The sequence below is a fragment of the Bos javanicus genome, chromosome 10 (assembly GCF_032452875.1).
Source record: "Bos javanicus breed banteng chromosome 10, ARS-OSU_banteng_1.0, whole genome shotgun sequence".
NCBI lineage: Eukaryota > Metazoa > Chordata > Mammalia > Artiodactyla > Bovidae > Bos > Bos javanicus.
This window is the reverse complement of record NC_083877.1, coordinates 80,576,558-80,590,466: the sequence shown is the minus strand read 5'-3', so window position 1 is coordinate 80,590,466 and position 13,909 is coordinate 80,576,558. Positions and strand designations below refer to the sequence as shown.

The following is a 13,909-nucleotide window of genomic DNA, read 5'->3' as shown; positions in this document are numbered from 1 at the left end:
TAGTCATAGGGAGTCCTCATGACAAGGTTCAAGTTGACCGGGTCTGAGAAGGGGGCTCGAAGTCCAGCACAGCCCCTAGCGACCGTGCCTCACCCAGCGTCCCCAATCCATGTCCTTTGCCCCCAAGAGACTAGGGGGAGAGCACGGCCACCCACGCGCTTAGCAGCGTGCGGTTCCCACTGCCCGCTTGCGGTGCGCGAGGGCCTGCTGCCTCCGCCGACGGGTGAGGCGGAGGTAACCCCTAACCCCCAACCCCCGGCCCCTGCGCCCCGGGCCCCGCGGCGCAGTGCCGAGAGCGCCGCCACGTTCCCAGTCGCGCGCGCACGCCGGGCCCACCAAACTTGCAGTACTTTCTCCCAGCCCCCACCCGCTGTCACCCTCCCTCCATCCTTGCGCCCTGGCCCCGCTAGCCCGACAGAGGTTGCCATAACAACGGACAGGAATGCTCCAACGTATACAAAGCCGGCGGAGCGCGGCGGGCACGCAGCCCCCGGCCCGGCCCCGCGCCCTCTGCAGCCGCGCGGGGCTAGGACGCGCGCCGCGGCTCCCCGGCCGCCCACCCCGAGCGCAGCGCGTACTCACAATGAGCGGGATGGTGCGGTCCTCTCGGAGCTGGTCTGGCCTCCCGCCCGCCCTCTTTGCGCCCCGGCCGCCGGAGGATGCTGCGTGGGCTCGGTTGTCCTGCCATAAGTAGTAGAAAGTGCCCAGGATCCAGGCTACGGTCAGAATGGCGATGGCATTGGCGCGGATCTTCCTCATGGTGGGCGGGCGGACGCCCGGAGTAGGGGCCCGGGCTGGCGTGCTCTCGGGGCCGGGGCGGGGGCACTCTCAGCCCCAGCTGTTTGTTTTCGCTCGCGCGGGGCTGCTCGGTCCTGCAGAGCAGAAAAAGGAGAGAGGTGGGGGGTGGGGGGGTGATAGGGAGAGACAGGAGCGCGGAGCGATCCTCACGGTCCTAATGCCCTTCAGCCCCAGGCGCGCGCCTCCCCCGGGCGCCCATTCATTCGCTCGCAGAGCCCGCCCAGCGCTCCAGCCCCGGCGGGTTGCCGGGCCGCTGCGCCCGGGGAAAGGAGCGCAGCGAATGCGAAGCGGCGCGGGAGGAAGGCCCGGCGAGGCAGACGCCCGCGGCGGAATGGCGACGGGCCAGAGCCAGTCTCGACTCCAACTGCTCCGCGACCGAGCTCACGGCGCCTGCCCCCGCGCGGCCCGGGTCTGTCCCGCCTACCTCCACCCACTCCCGGACCGAGCGGCCCTGAGTCACCGGCTGGAGATGCGCGACCCCGGCCGGAGCCCGCGCCGCGGAGCTGCAGTTCTGGGGCTGCGCTCTGGACAGGGTTTAAGGTGTGTTTGGCGAGTCCTTGGGAAGGGGCAGCTGGGTGCGAGGAGAGTCTGGAGTTTGCACCGGGATCCTCCGCAGCCTAGGATGCCGAGCCGCCAGAGGGCCCGCCCCGAGGAGGGATTGGAAGCCGGTGCACTTGACATTCGAAGAGAGCGAAGGGGAAGAGACGCGGCTTCGCAGCCAGTGAAAGGAGATTGTGGGTACAACCACCTCACCTCATCCGTTGTCCTGGGGCTCCCAGCGTTCACGACGCTTCCCTCCACCCCGCCTCATTGTCCGCTGGACAACTCCAGGGTATCGTCATCACCGTTTCATCAGGAAGAAGGGAGGAGGCCAGAGAGGCTGGAAGATTCGCCCGAGGCCACACGACTAATTAGTGGCAGAGCCCAGTCTAGAAACCACCTCTCCGTCTGACACTTAAAGCAAAGTTCAAAACACGGTGCTGAGAGACACGGACACAGAAACCAGTGAGATTCTGCCCCGGCTGTATGTGAACTACTGTCACTTCCGAGCAGAAAGCAAGGTGGACTAAGTTCTAGGAGACCAGGATCAGGCATGAAACAGACATTCAGGGAATAGATATTAAATTAACTAACCAAGCAGAGGTCACAGAGGAAGAAATACTGTACCGCAAGGCAGTCTTAAGGAAAGGCTTCTTAAAGAAAGTGGATAAATTCTTCGAATAAAGTCTTAAGAGGCAGGAAAGGGGAGGACAGGGCAGGGTGTGAGCTCCATCAACAGCCTGAGCAAAGGTCCAGAGGATGAAAGTACTTGATATTTTCAAAGAAGAGAGGTACCTGACGGTGCTGGGCACCAGGATCTGGAAAGTTCTGGGTGGGAGTTGAGGTTGGCCAGGCTGAGGGAATCTGGACCCAGGAGGCCCTTACATGTGAGAGGCAGGGTTGTCAAGGAGTTTGTGTCCTGCTGGTGCTCCTGGACACTGGCTGGTCTGAAAGACCACCTCAGGTCCTGGCCTCTAAATGAAGCTGGCAGATGGTATGGTCACAGCTCATGCTTTATCCTACCACCTCCATCAGCACCCCTCCTTCCCTGTTTCTCCAGCAGCAGGACTGAAATGTGCATGTAGTAGATGCTCCATACATTTCCACTGGAGTGAAGTAAATTGAAGGAAGAAAACCTGAGTGGGTTTTCTGGCTGCAGAAAAGACATCATTATAACTGCAATATCCTTTCCTCACTCTGAAATCTCACCATGAGGACAAATCCAAAAATGACCCTACCAAGAATGTGACCCTAAGAAGGGTCATGGACAAAAAAGGATCTCACCAAGAGCTCTGTAAGAGTAGCAGGGAATCTGAGGCAGGAGGAGATGGTAACAGGAGCAGTAGGAGAAGGTGGGGGGATACCTGCCAGCCTTGCTGTCCCCCGTCTGCCCTGCCTGGAGAGTTTAATTAGACTGCAACAGGGACCAGGATTCATTCCCACAGACCAAGAAAACCACTATCCAGCTGCTCTCTGGTTTCTGCAGGAATCATGGGGCAGATCCAGGGGTCATGTTCTCTCTGGGAAGCCAGGGAGACCTTGCTCCTTAAGCAATCAGGCCCCACAGGCATCTCCAGACAATGAGAAAATGTTAGGGAACTGCCATCCTGGTGTCCCCACCTCCGTCCAGGCTCTCAGGTCAGCCAGATGGGAAGACTCGGAGAATGGCCTTCTGTTGCTATAGGCTGCTCCCTCCATCAGCCTGGTCTTTGCATGTCTAGTTGCCTTCGGTCATGAAGAACCGGGTGAGAAGATGTGGAATCCAAAGACATCCCATCAGCACCCTTCAGCATGGGGGATGAAGCTGGATCAGGCCAAACCGAAATCAGGCTGATGGGTTTCTGATGGCTCCAGAAGGAGGACTCCATGAGAAGAAGGGAAGGAGGATCTGGGATTTGTCAGGATTTCTGCAAGTCTCACCCCTTATTCCCCAGGGCTTAGTGGGGAGGATGCCATACATCTGCCCCAAATTATCACTGCCTGGTAACTCTGTCCCGAAGACAAACTTCCCCACTCAGTTCAGTTCAGTTGCTCAGTCGTGTTTGACTCTTTGTGACCCCATGGACTGCAGGACGCTAGGCCTCCCTGTCCATCACCAACCTCCCGGAGCTTACTCACACTCATGCCCAATTGAGTTGGTGATACCATCCAACCATCTCATCCTCTGTTGTCCCCTTCTCCTCCTGCCTTCAATCTTTCCCAGCATCAGGGTCTTTTCAAATGAGTCAGCTCTTCGCATCAGGTGGCCAAAGTACTGGAGTTTCAGCTTCAACATCAGTCCTTCCAATGAATATTCAGGACTGATTTCCTTTAGGATGGATGGTTGGATCTCCTTGCAGTCCAAGAGACTCTAAGAGTCTTCTCCAGCACCATAGTTCAAAAGCATCAATTCTTCGGTGCTCAGCTTTCTTTATAGTCCAACTCTCACATCCATGACCACTGGAAAAATCATAGCCTTGACTAGACGGACCTTTGTTGGCAAAGTAATGTCTCTGCTTTTAATATGCTGTCTAGGTTGGTCCCCACTCAATCCTCATCAAAAAAAAGAAGAAAAAAAAACCATAGGAGTGTAGCCTCTCTAGGGGGTGTTAGACTTCACAGGCAGCCCCTCTTTAAAAATAAGCACAAGAAACTTCCCTTGGGGGTGGAGGGTGGGGGCAAGTGATTTCATGCTCATTTGACCCCCAGAAATTTGATATAGACAGAGGCTGAGTGATGAGTCATTAGTCACAGGCACACTGGAAGAGTTGGGAACTCACAGCTGCCACCGTGGCTACAGTGCATGGTCATTCTTCCAGATTCTAATCCCAAATAGACACAGAGCTGAGGCTCAGCCCTCCCTGAGATGGATTTCAGTGTTCAGAGATGACTGGGAGCATCGTTCCCTCCACAGAACCGTAGAAGCAAAGCAACACCTAAGAGACTTAGTGGTGCCTAACATCAGTGAACTTCGAAACCAACAACGGTGATAATAATAGCTACAGTTCGCTGAGTTCCTAGCAGGTGCCAGCTGCCGGGCCGGGATCTCACACACATTATCTCTAAAGCCCCTGAAAACTGCAGGTGGCTCAGGGAAGCTCTCAGTTGCAGAGAGTCACACAACAGGTGGGCAGAGGGGCTGGGTTCAGTCCCATTTTCTATACCAGTGTCTGGGCACCAGTGCCTGGCTTCTGAGGCCACTGGGGAGTTTGCAGGGTGGTCAGAAGTCCTGTGTGCAGGGACCTCACTTCGTGCTCTGGGCCTCCATTTTCTTTTCTGGAAAAGAAGGGATGTAGAGAGATGACCTCCAGGTCATCCATTCTGGACTCCAGCTGTGCCATTTCGGACTTGCAGTTCCTTGGGCATTGTTTTTCTTGTGACATCCCTCTTGGACACTGTCCCCTTCTCTTTAAAAGTGCTGAAGCCCATGTAAGCTGGGCAAAGTGCTGCATGCTCCTGGCATTCCAAGAGGTCCCAGGGAACTGTCTGCCCCTGTGAATTTGATGCATGGATTTGAGGGGGGGGCGGTAACAGAGGGCAGAAAGGATATAGGTCAGTGTGAGGCCCTAGCTCTGGAGTTCAACAACGTGAATTCAAGCACTGGTCCTGTCACATGTGAGAGTGGTTTGGGCAAATTCTTACTCCCTCTCTTAGCCATGGTTTCCTCAACTAGAAAATGGGGCAGTGACACCCCTTAACTTGTAGCATTGTTGGGAAGGGTCAGATGAGATGAACCACGTAACACCCAGTGGTTGGGAACCACTGGTCCTCTGAAATCCCATCCTCACAGGCCCTGCTGCTGGCTGCCGGGGTGAGGGGACTCCGGAAGGGCCTGCCAGGCACATGCAGGGGACTGCTCACCGGGGCTGCAAAGAACAGATCCCAGGTAGGCCTCTTCAAGGCCCGACAAGGATGACTGTCCTGCCCCACAGGTATGTGGCTCTCTTCCAGGCCCTCTGCTCAGCGGGCTGGACGGAGGAGAGGGGAGAGGCAGCGTGGGGCCCCAGCTTCTGCAGGTGTCCATTCTTGCCGGCACAGCCATTACCCTAGAGATGCTGGGTCACCTCCGAAGCCTCTTGCCCTGCCTGCAGCTGCAGCAGGGGCCCAGGAGGTGGATTAATCAGGGAACTGACTAGACTCCCATGTCTGCTCTAAGCAGGAAAGAGGAGGCAGAGATGGTGAACAGAAGGCATGTTACCGTGAAACAGGCACTGTGCCGATAACCGGATCTCAGAATGCTCTCGATGACCCTGTGAGGAAGGCTTGACACTCTCCATCTCACAGATGGAGAGACTGAGGCCGGCAGAGGTCACCCAGCCATCAGGCGGCACAGACGCTACCCACCGCCTGCTGTCCCCACTTAACATACCAGCTTGTCTGAGGAAAGGTTATTTATAAGTTAGGTTTCTACAAGCCATTATAGATCAAGGAGGGGACCTGGCTCTTTGAAGGAATGAGAAGTGTTTTTTTTAAATTATTTTTATTTTTTTAGTTTGGGCTGCATGGGGTCGTCCCTGCTTCACATGGGCTTTCTCAGTTGCAGGGAGCGGGGCCACTCTCGAGTTTCGGTGCGTGGGCTTCTCATTGCGGTGGCCCCTCTTGTTGCGGAGCATGGGCTCTAGGTGTGCCGGCTTCAATAGTTGCAGCCCATGAGCCCAGATGCTCTGCAGATGCTAGATGCTCTGCCGAATGTAGAATCTTCCCAGACCAGGGATCCAACCCGTGTCCCCTGCTTTGACAGATGGACTCTCAACCACTGGACCACCAAGTAAGTTCTCGAAGAGTTCTTTATCGGTGATCATTCTATTTGACTGGAGAAGGAAATGGCAACCCACTCCAATATTCTTGCCTGGAGAATTCCATGGACAGGGGAGCCTGGTGGGCTTCAGTCCATGGGATCGCAAAGAGTTGGACATGACTGAGCACACAGTACATTCTATTTGACTGAGAACATGGCTTTTTATATCAGTTTCTGCCCCCGGAGTGTAAGCTCCCTGAGGGCAGGGGTTCTTGTATGTTTTGTTCACCTGTCCCCCCAGTTGTTGGTGTACCATGCATACTTGTTGAGTATTTGTTGGTGGAAGAAAAGGGGAAGAAGATGGGGAGGAGGGTACTCGGCGCTTCTCTGTTAAAGCGAGGGCATGAGAGACGGTGCAGGACTAGAGCCCAGAGAAAGGGCATGACCCACCTGGGTCAGTGTGGGCTGGTGTAGTGAGTAACCCAGGCTTCCTCACAGGACTTCCGCAGCAGCAGCTGTCTGCCCCCCAACCACAGGGCCAGGCACTAAGCCCCGCTGCCCCAGATGATAGGGTGAGAAAATCCTCTGTGGTCCCACCAGAAGTCAGGGGAGGAATGACCTTGATTTTGGTGACGAACTGCAGGAACTACAAACATTATTACTGATCATGAGATGACCCAGCTGCTACATTTGGGAATAATAGGACTGCAGAGTCTGAGGGCTAATTAGAAATGTGTCAAATGCTTTTTCTTAACAGCAAGGAATTCCTTCAAAGGAGAAGTGCATAAATAAAGCCAGCTAGTCAGCAGGATTGGTCCCAGAGGCAAAGCCCTTTGCAAGCCCTCCGTGACCTCCCAATCTCACTGCCTGTCTCCTTTGCCCTGTCCCCTCCTCCTCAGCCTCTGAGGATCTGAGTAGCACAGGTCCTCAGAGAGGACCAGATGGCCCCAAATGTCAGGCCACTGCCTGTTACATGCCTCTCTCTTGCCTTTGAATGAGCGTTCCTCTGAGCAGGGCCTGGCAGTCTTCTTTTGTGTATCTCCAGTGTCTAGCACAGCGTTGGGCATTGTGGCAGCTCTCACTAAGTATCTGTGCGATGAGTGAATGAATGAATATCTAGGGTGGCAATCTGCTGCTACTCCTCATTCTGTCCTATTAAAATGTCACCGAGACCACTCTAATAGTAAACCAATGCCTGTTTGCCCATTAGGGTGGTATTTCCAGTCTTTCTTTCTTTTTTTTTCCAATTTAAAAATGGTATTTATTTGTTTGGCTGTGCCAGGGCTTTAGTTGTGGCATGCGAATTCTTAGTTGCAACATGTGGGCTCTAGTTTCCCCACCGGGAATCAAACCCAGGCCTCCTGCGTTGGGAATGTGGAGTCTTTTTAGCCACTTGCATCACCAGGGAAGTCCCTTCCCTTTCTTCTTGAATACCTACCATGCCAAGCACTTCTAGGTGCCAGGAATACAAGCATGAACAAAAGCTGATTCCAGCTCCTGAGGAGCCCAGTCACTGATATTAGGGCAATAGGCACAAATGGTCACCACGTGGTATAATAGACTCTATACAAGCACAAAGGGGCCTTCGTCATATGGAAGAAGTCATCTGAGAGCTGAGTCTTTTAAAGGGTAAGCAGGTGGGGAAGATAGTGGTCGATCGTTTGGTGTGTATGGGGGAGGGGGTGGTGATGGTAACCAGGTTAGAGAGATAGATGGGCCAGTTAACAGGCGTCTTGTGTGCTGTTGTAAGTAGTTTGGACTTATTCTGGAAAGCCATGAAGAACTACCCAAGATTTTTAATAGGGAATGACACGATCAGTTATTAGGTTTAGTGACGAGGCTGAAGACCACTGGCAGGGGGGCACAATGACATTGCAATAGTCCGAGCAAGCAATGCTGTGGGCTGGATTAGGGCAGAAACACTGGAGCAGAAGAGAAGGAAGGTAGACTCAAAGGATTTGGTGACCAGTTAGAGGCGGAGGTGAGAGAAACGATTTGAGGATAACACGTCCATTTCTTGGTAGGAGACAAGTGCTTTGGTTTAAGGTAACCACTAACTGAAATAGAGAGCACAGGAGGAGGAGCAGGTTTAGGAGACATGTTCTACTGAACTTGAGTTCTCTGTGATCCACCCAGAAAGGAAGTTTTAAATCCAGGTCTGGTGCTCAGGAGAAGAGTGGAAGAGGTCAGTTAAGCAGAGAAAACCATAACACAACTGGGGCAGAAACAGCTGGGAGGCTACCTGTACCCAGCACCTAGGAACGGGGGAGATGGCATGTGCACCAGAAATCAGGACCTCTGGATTCCTCGTGTGAAGACAAAGAGACAGAACTAGCTTTTTCCCCTGTCAGATGCCCTGTTTCAAGGCCCTGGACCCAAGTTCTTAGTAATACTCATCTTTTTGTCAAGGACTTCCATCATTTGGTACATGTTAGGACAGACCTTTCCACCTAGGTCTGGAACAAAATTTGCCTCATAAACAGGTCAGTGATAAGACCAGAGAGCATCTGAATTGAAAAGAGGCCTTAGTCCTGCATTTCCTTCCATCTAATGGTGCCTGTCGGAGAAGGCAATGGCACCCCACTCCAGTACTCTTGCCTGGAAAATCCCATGGACGGGGGAGCCTGGTGGGCTGCTGTCTATGGGGTCGCACGGAGTCAGACACGACTGAGCACCTTCACTTTCACTTTTCACTTTCATGCATTGGAGAAGGAAATGGCAACCCACTCCAGTCTTCTTGTCTGGAGAATCCCGGAGACAGGGGAGCCTGGTAGGCTGCCATCTATGGGGTCACACAGAGTCAGACACGACTGAGGCGACTTAGCAGCAGCAGCAGCAATGGTGCCTATAATTGAAACCTCCATTTTCCTTGAGAACTAGGAAGTGGAAATTAAGGGAATGTTCCCAGGATTGGTATACATTTTGAAGCTTTCAGCAGGCTGAAAATACCCGTCGATATATTTTGAAGTGTAATTTCCACTCCCTTACCAGCCAAAATAATTGAACAGGAAGAAAAAGCTGTTAATGCAGGAGGCATATGACATCAGATCCACATTGCCTGCAGATTTACCATTTCAAAGCAATTGAGGGTTTTTACAGCCAATGTTTACAGTCATACATGTCCCCGCTCACTGGAGCCACCCTCTGAAGCCAACAAAGGGCCCATCAATCTGGCTTGGACACTGAAATTGTTCACAGTGTCTGGAGCTGATGTCAAAGCAGAGAGAATTTTTTAAACTTATGATGCTATTTTGTCAGTACATAAATCGTAGGGTGTTTCGGCCTGGTAGGTGGTATAAACCGCTGGGGCTGCCAGTACTCACGCAGCCAGTGGAGGCAGGGCTCCACAATGGCCTGGCCAGGTCCAGCTTCCTTTCTCACTTGGCATCCCTGACCCCAGGTTCCTGCACAGATTGTCCTCTTACTCTAGTCCGAAGTGATTTGTGCCTCTTGCCCAACCACAAATGCCTGCCTCTGCCTCCAGCCCAGCGACAGTGGATCCAAGAGGTGTAGATTCTTCAGCAGAGGGTCATGCCGCTTCTCACAGTCTCTGCTGGGCTTGGCAGGAGAGACAGACAATAGACTTTATAGGTGTTCATCTTCCGTCTGCTGCCAATGCCTCTGCGTGTGTGTGTGTGTGCGCACATGCTATTTTTTAGGTCTTCAACTTCAGATCTTTCCTGGAATTACTGATTTCTTTCACTATATTTGTGTCCAAAGGAAGTTTCTAAACCCATGTCCAACATTTGCCTTTCTTTCCATTTCATCACTTATCTTTCCGAAGGCCCTTACCTACAGACAGAGCATCTGGTATGTTCTTGGGCACTTGGAATGATTAGGAGGCGACAAGCTGGGGTTTTAGTCCTGGTTGTGCCATAAGCCAGCTTGGTGACCCTGGAAAAGTCACTTATCCGAACTTCTTTCTCATGTTTAAAATGAGGGGTTTGGTACAATAAGACTCAGCAGGTCCTTTCTAGTGCTAGCATCTTATTGTTCTGTTTACTTATTTTAATTTTTTAAAACCATTCTGTGCCCCAGCAAGAATTATTGGCAATGAACTGAGATGCAATTTTCTTCATTATCACTGGGTCCCCTGGCACATATTACATATATACATACGCATCCAAACAATTGCAGATGGTCCATTGCCTGAAGAATCTGAAAATTTCCAGGATATAGAGACCTAAAAAGGAGATATTGGAAGAATGTGCAAGAGACTGTTACATCCAGGGATACCTCTGAGGAGGGGACCTTGAGGTGAACAGGAGTGGGAGATTTCACTGTATATTCATTGTTTTATAGCTTTGGGATGTTTTGCCACATGCACTCATCACCTCTTCAGTGTAAAACTTTTTTAAAGCAAGAGTGTTTTCCTTTCTCTTTCTTCTCCGCGGGCCCCTCTGCAGCTCAGCTCCTAGCTGGGGAGGAGGAGCCCCTGGTGGGGCTGGCGTCAGCCTCTGGAAGCCGCCCCTAAGCCCAAGCCCTCGCTGGCCAACAGCCCAGCTCCCCCGGCGCCTGAAGAGGGTCTGCGGACGCACAGTGCTTCCGGCTGCCCTTGCTAGTGGCTCTCCGGCTGGGCTGTCAGAGCTGGTACAGGACCTCCATTCAAGGGCCAGCCCTGATGACTCCAGCAGCCAGACAGAGGCAGAGGGACCTACGAATTCGGCAGAGAGGGAAGTGCATCCAGCCTTCAATCCACCAGATCTGGCTATTCCCTTTCAAAGACAGATCGCCTTTTGTGGTGTGTTTTCTGCTGCTAATACAACATGAAGACAGAAACATGAAAGAAAAAGAACAAAAGGGCCAGAGATGAGTGGTGAGAAAGGGTTTCTAAGGCGCCTCCTTCTCCCCACGCTGCCCGCCTCTGCTGGGCAGAGCTGGGCTGTGGTCCCACGTCCCTGGTTTCTCAGCCGCGCGACCCAGGTCCTCCTCATGGCATCCACCCGGCCTTCCTCTTCACCTCCTCTTCTGACTGTCCCCTTCAGTGGGTGCTGGGCCCTCCACCCCTCCTGTCCATCTCCTCCTCCTCCGGCTTGCCTACTGCACTGCCACTCTGGCCAGCAACAGCTGCCGCGGCTAAGGGCAGCTTAGACATTTCCCAAGACGAAGGCTGCTACCTGCCCCACCACGTGGGGTTGCTCAAGGTAGGTTCCTCCAAGCCTCCCTTCTTTCTTTCCAGGGTCAGTAAAGCCCGGGTGAGGCCAGGAGGATGATTGAGACGCGGAGACAGACAAGGAGCCACAGATGGAGATGCAGTCTTGGGAGAGATGAGAAGATACAGGGCGTGAGGAAAAGCAGCCTCGGGGAAAGAAAAGGCAGAGAGCGAAAACCAACAAAAGTGTAATAAATCCGAAAACCAGAAGGGCCTGAAGAGAAACTGTCCAGAGAGAAGGGGTGTGAGGTCAGAAGGGAGAAGCAGGAGGGGTGGGGATGGAGGCCGAGGAATGGCGCAACAGAAATCTCTCAGGAAGGGTCACTCACCTCCCGGAGCTGTCGGGCTTGTTGGCTGCAGCGAGCCGAATCTATTTAAAAACACACCAGGCATTTTGCCTTGTTCTGTTTCCCTGCCCAGAAAGGGCTGGAGCCAGAGGCTCAGGGAACCGTTCCAGCCTTAGGACCCTGCATGGGCCACAGGGCTGAAGACCCGCTTGCCCTTTCTGGGAATCACCCACCTTCGCTTGCGAGTTGCGGGGGCCACTCAACGCGCAGCATCCTGATGGCAGTCCCTAAGGTTACCAGTGTCATCCGCTTCCCACTGGGAAAGACTCGACCATGTCCTTCATTCTGTCTTCAAGCTAGTTGAAAAGCAGATGCTGCTCAAATGGACAGCTGCTCTAAAGGGATGCTCCAAGAGAGCTCCCTGACCCGTGGGAATACACTTAACGATGACTGGAGGGGCCTGGGGTGGATTGGATTACAGCGAGACAAAGTAGAGAATGTGAAAGGACATCAAGGATAAAATGGCCCTGGGGAAACCATATGGGACTTGAATGGGAAAAACCTGTGCATCTTTTGGAACGCTCTGACCTGGAGATGATCCGACTCCTCATCCACCTGGCACAGAGGGGTACAAAATTAGAAGTGGCTAGGAGTAGTGGCCAAGGAAAGCCATCCGTGCAGACTTTGTTTTCTCCCCTGCTGAGAGGGTGGGTCTGAGAGGTTCTTCCTTCCCTGGCTCTGGAGCCCATTATATTGTGTAAAATACTTTTCAAGGCTGAATATAAGTCCTCTGCTCTGCATGAGATTTACATTCTTGAGAAACTTAGTGTACAAATCACACCAAATTTTGCTTGCCACAGGAGTTGGCTTTTCAAAATAAATTTGAGGTCAGCCCTATGTTTAAAAAGGATGGCTTTTGAAGGTGAATAATCATCCTGGTTCATGTTTGTAACTTTGGAATTTTAAATGTCGATTTGGGTGGTCATGGCAGTTACGGGGGAGGGGATGGGGTGAGGGGGGCTGCCTAGAGATCCATCTACAGTTTCCTTTTAAGTTGCAGTGAAACATTACGTTAAAACAAACCCAAAACCTAAGTAGATAAGTGTGTTGCAGGAGCTACTGCTGAAGAAATAAGACATTAAAAAAATTTATTACAGAAACTTTTAAATATATATTAAAAGAAGTAGAAAGCCTAATGTAAAAAAAAACCCAGCCTAGACACTTATCAACTCATGGCCGATCCTATGAGAAACATGGACTTTGGGCCAGATGACAGATCCAGAGGATGAGCTTTGTATAGTGTAAGACAAATAGGTTGGTTCTACTGAGGCTGCAGGATCCAGATTTCTATACAAATGCCCTAGACCAGAGCCTAGAAGACTAGAGCTTAGAGTATGAGGAGAAGGGCAGAGACATTCTTATTTAGCAAAGAAACCTAAGACTTAAAAGCAAACACACACATTCACATTCCATTTCTGCCCCTCTGAAGGATGCACAATGCACAAGTCATAGTAACAGTGGTTACTGTTAGGAAGGGAAGGACTGGGGAGGAGGTCCTTGTTCATTATATGTTTAAAAACAAATTTTGTCCTACGTGCACGTAATATTTCTTCTTAAAAGCAACTTGTTAAAAACAAACATGAAGCTTCGCTGTACCCAGTTCCCCTGGGAGTGACAAAAAACCTCCAGACTGCCTGGACTCAGACCACCAATGTCATCACATTTTGACCTGGATTTGCTGTGTTACACTAATCTGCTCAGCCACCTGAATGTACAACCTCCCAACCCCAAGCTGTACATCATCAGGATGTACGTTTCATGTAATACACAAACTCCAGCCCTTCATGATTACATGAATTAGTTGCTATGTTTGACCCCAGGGACTAGAGCCCACCAGGCTCCTCTCTGATCATGGGATTTCCTAGGCAGGAATACTGGAGTGGGTTGACATTTCCTTCTCCAGGGGATCTCCTCGGCTTAGGGATCAAATCCATGTCTCCTGCATTGACATGTGGATTTTTTACCACTAAGCCACCAGGGAAGTCCCCTAATGACATAGGTGTATATATATATATATATATATATATATATATATATATATATATATATATACACACACACACACACACATTTGTCAAAATTCACCGAGCTGTACTTGTAAGATTTGTATGCTTTATTGCATTTTCACTATATTACACTCCAATAAAGTATTATTAACAGCAGCAAACATTTCAGCCCTTGTGTACAAATAAACCAAAGAATCACCATTTGTGGGTTTATTGGGTTGGTGGTTCAGAGAAAACAGTTGTTTTGAGAAAACAACATGATGTGGACTTTCTGCAAAAACTTGCTCCTTGGAAGCTACCACGACAGCATGTGCTTTTGGTTAAGCATTCCATGGCTGAAACGCAACTC

The 13,909-nt window shown here is 51.5% G+C and overlaps 1 protein-coding gene and 1 long non-coding RNA gene across 4 annotated transcripts in view; one reads left to right on the top strand and one right to left on the bottom strand.

Annotated features, from left to right (window-relative positions):
* Nucleotides 1-1,915, bottom strand: part of GALNT16 (polypeptide N-acetylgalactosaminyltransferase 16) — a 102,860-nt gene extending 100,945 nt beyond the window's left edge. The window contains exons 1-2 of the mRNA XM_061429239.1: nucleotides 1,552-1,915; nucleotides 583-872 (exon numbers count right to left, since the gene is read on the bottom strand). Coding sequence (XP_061285223.1) covers nucleotides 583-759 — 177 coding nt within the window. The 5' untranslated portion in view covers nucleotides 760-872; nucleotides 1,552-1,915. The remainder of the gene's footprint in view (nucleotides 1-582; nucleotides 873-1,551) is intronic.
* Nucleotides 635-12,294, top strand: LOC133254886 (uncharacterized). 3 transcript variants are annotated; one of them, XR_009738796.1, is made up of 4 exons: nucleotides 635-721; nucleotides 5,108-5,249; nucleotides 10,462-10,871; nucleotides 11,235-12,294. It is a non-coding gene; the product is annotated as an uncharacterized LOC133254886 (long non-coding RNA). The 3 variants fall into 3 exon arrangements; XR_009738795.1 differs by having other exon boundaries at nucleotides 5,108-7,684; XR_009738797.1 differs by lacking the exon at nucleotides 5,108-5,249.
* Nucleotides 12,295-13,909: the final 1,615 nt, after the last annotated feature.